The 4,427-nt window shown below is 39.2% G+C and overlaps 1 protein-coding gene across 3 annotated transcripts; it reads right to left on the reverse strand.

Annotated features, from left to right (window-relative positions):
* Window positions 1-228: 228 nt before the first annotated feature.
* Window positions 229-3,887, reverse strand: LOC116027613 (pentatricopeptide repeat-containing protein At2g15820, chloroplastic-like). 3 transcript variants are annotated; one of them, XR_004099984.1, is made up of 3 exons: window positions 3,035-3,887; window positions 496-2,454; window positions 229-318 (listed from the first exon to the last, which is right to left on the reverse strand). XR_004099984.1 is itself a non-coding variant. In XM_031269317.1 (2 exons), the coding sequence occupies exons 1-2, from the start codon at window positions 3,677-3,679 to the stop codon at window positions 583-585; spliced, it is 2,517 nt and encodes an 838-aa protein (XP_031125177.1). In that variant the 5' UTR covers window positions 3,680-3,887; the 3' UTR covers window positions 340-582. The 3 variants fall into 3 exon arrangements, 1 of the variants encoding a protein (XP_031125177.1); XR_004099985.1 differs by having other exon boundaries at window positions 233-242; XM_031269317.1 differs by lacking the exon at window positions 229-318 and having other exon boundaries at window positions 340-2,454.
* Window positions 3,888-4,427: the final 540 nt, after the last annotated feature.

Here is a 4,427-nt window from a genome sequence, read left to right on the forward strand (position 1 = left end):
TGCCCTGGCTTTTATATTTGTTACACTACTTGAAGCACTGCTTGGTTTTGAACTGAAATCACCAATTACCATATCTTCCCTTCCATTCGTAAATCGTAATTCCAGGAGTACTAAGAGAAAGTTATTGGTTGAGCCTAACCAATTCAAGAAGTAATAATTGAGTGAATGGTAAGATAGATGACACTTGTAAGTATTTTGTAACTCAAATGGAGATACAAACATATTTTCTTCTCCATGTTTGCCTGCAATTCTTCAAACCATCAGCATTTCCACCATTTTCTAATTGTCTGAACCTTGAATCTCAGAGTAGAATAAACTCTGCAGGTTGATTCATGTAAGTTTAAATAAGAATCTTGGCTGTATTTATCATCATGGCCATGACATTAATTCTTGCAAGTTTACATATTGGACTTCCACAACTGAATATATACAACTCTGCATATTACTAAATTAAAAGTTTCAAAAAAATGGGTTGGGAGCGTATGCTACACATACAGGGAAAACGAGGCAGCAGTGGCTTCAATCAACGAAACCCGAGTGTAAATCTGCAGTATAACCAGAAACTGATTACAAGAGATATTGTTACATCTCACCATCACTGCACTCAGAATGCTTCTCATCAGATTCAGACCCGCTGTCAATGGTTTGAATTCCTTCCAAATCATCCGATAGGTTGCTTCCTGGTCTCAGGCAATCTTTTAGATCATTGAGAATAAAGGGTTCAACCAGTTTCCAGAACCATGTAGACTTATCTCCCAGAAAACCGATCCAAAACGAGCTTCCCTTCCTTTTTAGTCTGCAATCCAATGATTTGGCCTTGAGTGTTTTGACAATATTTTCAATGCCCTCTTGGCTTCCTTTTAATCTCAACAGAATATCCCCTGATGATGTCCGGTAGCCTGAGTACATGTACCAGTAAGCAAGAACTCGGGGTGACAGCCATCTGTGGATTAGTTTTGGAATAGTAGGTTGGCCTTTTCGCCAGAATTGGTCGGCATAAAAACCAAAATAAGAATGTGGAATGGTAGTAAACACCCAAGGAACATCATCATCATCATCATCTGCCAGTTTATCTGGACAAGCTAACCACTCACGATACTTGTCATATATGTGTCTCCTTAAAACGGAATGATGCTTCAAGTTTTCACTGAATTCAAAATGGACTAAATGTTTCTTCCTCTCTGCATCTGATTTAATTTGCAAACCACCCAACAACAACCCCACCATGACCTCTCTCTGTTCTATGCTGAGCTTCTGCCTTATGGGTTCTTTGACATCCTTCTGGCGCAACCTCAGAACAAAACTGAGCTTCTCTATCAAGGAAGAATCAATATCATATTTCTTCAGGCGCATCAACCTATATACTTTTTCTGCCTTTATATGCTCCCCCTGGGAGAGATAACCTCTCAAAATGCTATTGCAACAATGTGCATTGACACCAATTGACGTGTTCTCAATCATCTGATTAAAGACTTCTCCTGCCTTGTTAATACTGCCAATTTGAACCAACGAATCCAAGTATATGCTGAAGACTTTCCTATTTGGACAGCATTTTTGAAGACACTGAAAGAAAGTTGACTCCAATTTCTCATGTATGCCTAAAGTGGAGTACATTTCCATCATATCAATAAATGATGGCCGCAATGGCCCCAGACCACTGTCAATGAATTCTGTCATGATCGACTCTGCCAGTTCTAGCTTTTCAGCTTTAGACAACACCTCTATGATTTTATGATATGCTATGGCAGCAGTAGAACCCAACTCCTCTTGCATTCGCCTAAATATCTCCAAAGATTTCATATGCTCTCCAATCTTTGCATAGGTTACCATTCTAAACATAAAAGCTTGTGGTGGAGGACTAGGATTAGAGGAAAGAAGTTTTGACCAAGTTCTTTCAGCTTCCTCTACATCCCCATTCTTCGAGCAAGCTCTCAAGACTGACACAAGTACATCTGTGCTTTCTTCAATCCCTCTCAAGCGCATCTCTGTTCTCAATAATGCAATTCTATCCTTATCTATTAGATCTTGATAACTGTGGAGCCATATAAGACCACCATAGATATCCTTGTGTATCTGGAGCCCAGAAGTAGTCAAATTGTGATAAATAAAGTCTGCTTGTTTAAGAGTTTCCTTAAAAGAACCTCCTTGTTTTCCCACCAGAGCTTTAAACAGAGAATTGTGCAAGCTAAGACGAGGCCTATAACCTCCCAGCTGGATCATGCGGCTGTAAATGCCGAATGCTTCTTCCACAACTGATTGACCATATGAGCTAAGATATGCAACTACCAGAATATGGAAAGTTGACTCAGCAGGCACTCGTCCTTGATTAAGTATGTCATCATAAACCTCCCGGCACTTCAAGTGCTTGCGCTCCTTACCCAAATAATCTGCTAGCCTCGTAGCTAGAGCAAAATCAAATTGAAACCAATGTTGCAGCATCATCCATTTGTACGCCTGAAATATTGCAAAATAAACTTCATCATGTTAGTGCAATCAAAGAATTCAGCCTCTTCTTTTGGCATCACATCACTCAGAAATACAAGAACCTGTAATTTAACACATGCATAGGTTTAAAAATATCTTCATCATGTTACTAATTCTTGCTAAATTAGTGTTGGAGTGCATCTAAGCGTCATTCTGTTGTTCATGCACCAATCCTGCATAAAGCAACTTCAGGACTTGATAACTACACAGTCTAAATATTGTATTGCCAATTAGCAACTTGCATACCACACAAAGCTGCAACATTTCTCTATATGATCACTTGCCATAGACAAATAACCAATTAAAGTCTAAGCTGGTAGTTGGATTGCATATTTATGTTTATATATTATATGTTCAATATGCCCCTCAACCTATGATATCAAATTAAATCATATGTTCCATCTCAATTCCAAATTGAATCATGTGTTCCATCCCAACTAAAACTATGATAGTTGGATTGCACAACGTTCAACATAACCTACCATACAAAGAAGAATGTTCAACAGTGAAAATGTTTCAATGATATTGACGATGAACAAGCAGCTCTTACCCTGAAAGCAGCCTCATTTTCACGAATTCGCATACAATGACAGACAATATAAGTAGCATCTTCTTGTCTGAGCCACTTCCTCTGAGCATTGAGAATCCGAATCAAAGTATTATGCTTATGCGCAGGAAGCTCCTTGCAAAGCCAGGCCAATCTCGACCGGCGCCACTGTTCGGGAAGTTCCTCAAGCTCCTTGACATCAACAACCGGCGAATCGAACCGCTTCAACTCAACAGACTCGAAGGAGCTATCAAAATTGAAAATTTCCCTCTCAGTGCTGCTCGACAAGCCCTCCTCATGTTTCAGGGATTCTTCAGGCTCGTACACTAGCTGTTCGGAGAAAGTACTAGCCGAAGGAGAGGATAAGCGGAGCGTGGAGCAGTATACCGGGCGACAAGGGTAGAAACCATGATGGGAAGATGTTGATGAGGAGTTCCGGAGCAGAGACGCCGTGCAGAAGAGGCCGCGTCGGTTCCAACGGCCACTGCGAGTGGTGTTCAGGAGAACGGAGACGGAGAATGTGTGGAGGAAGCTGAATGCTGTGCGCATGGAAAATTTGGGTGAACTGCGGATCTTATGGGTTTCTTGACGAGAACATGAAGAGAGACTGACGGTCAGCTGGGTTGCTGTATGGCTGCTCTGTAGCATTTGCTCAGCGAGTCGGCGGTGCACAGCAGGAACGGCGGAGGGTACCGGCCTAAACCGAAAATAAAGTCCGGGCCACCCGTTAACCCAATAACGGATTATGGTACTTGTTTTACAATCGGTATATCTTGGGCAAGGGTCCACAGTGCACTATTGGATCTGTTCAATACACAAAATTCATGTTTAGAATGTACAGAATTCACGTTCATAATACACATCTATATATATTTGAATAGTATATGATCTAAAGTCTAAAATTAAATATATAGTGACAAGGAGTTCATATACTGAGAATAGAACCAGTCTTATTGTTAATATGTAATTAAAACAATACATTTACAGTGTACAAGTAGGAAGTGTTGTATATAGGGTTACCTATGAACAAATTTAGATTTTTATTTAACTGTTGGATTTGTCTATTTGCATCTACTCTATTCTATCTTAATTGTTCATGTTTTTTCCTATAGTGATATTTTTTGTTTCCTTTTGTCCTACACAAAATTTCAGATTTTCAGGTACTCCAAGGAAAACATGGCATTCAGTATAACTATATATCAACTGGTATGATAAAACTGTAGTTGTATATATTAAAGTAAATTATGAATTTCATTCTCAGTGAACACTAAATGTAAGGAAAAAAATCAAGGCATAATAATTCAAAATTTTCATATCTGCAAAGAAAGTAATCACACAATGACAATTATATCATCAAATTAATTTCAGACTTTATGCAATATGTACACACTAATTT

Source organism: Ipomoea triloba, chromosome 8, assembly GCF_003576645.1.
Source record: "Ipomoea triloba cultivar NCNSP0323 chromosome 8, ASM357664v1".
NCBI lineage: Eukaryota > Viridiplantae > Streptophyta > Magnoliopsida > Solanales > Convolvulaceae > Ipomoea > Ipomoea triloba.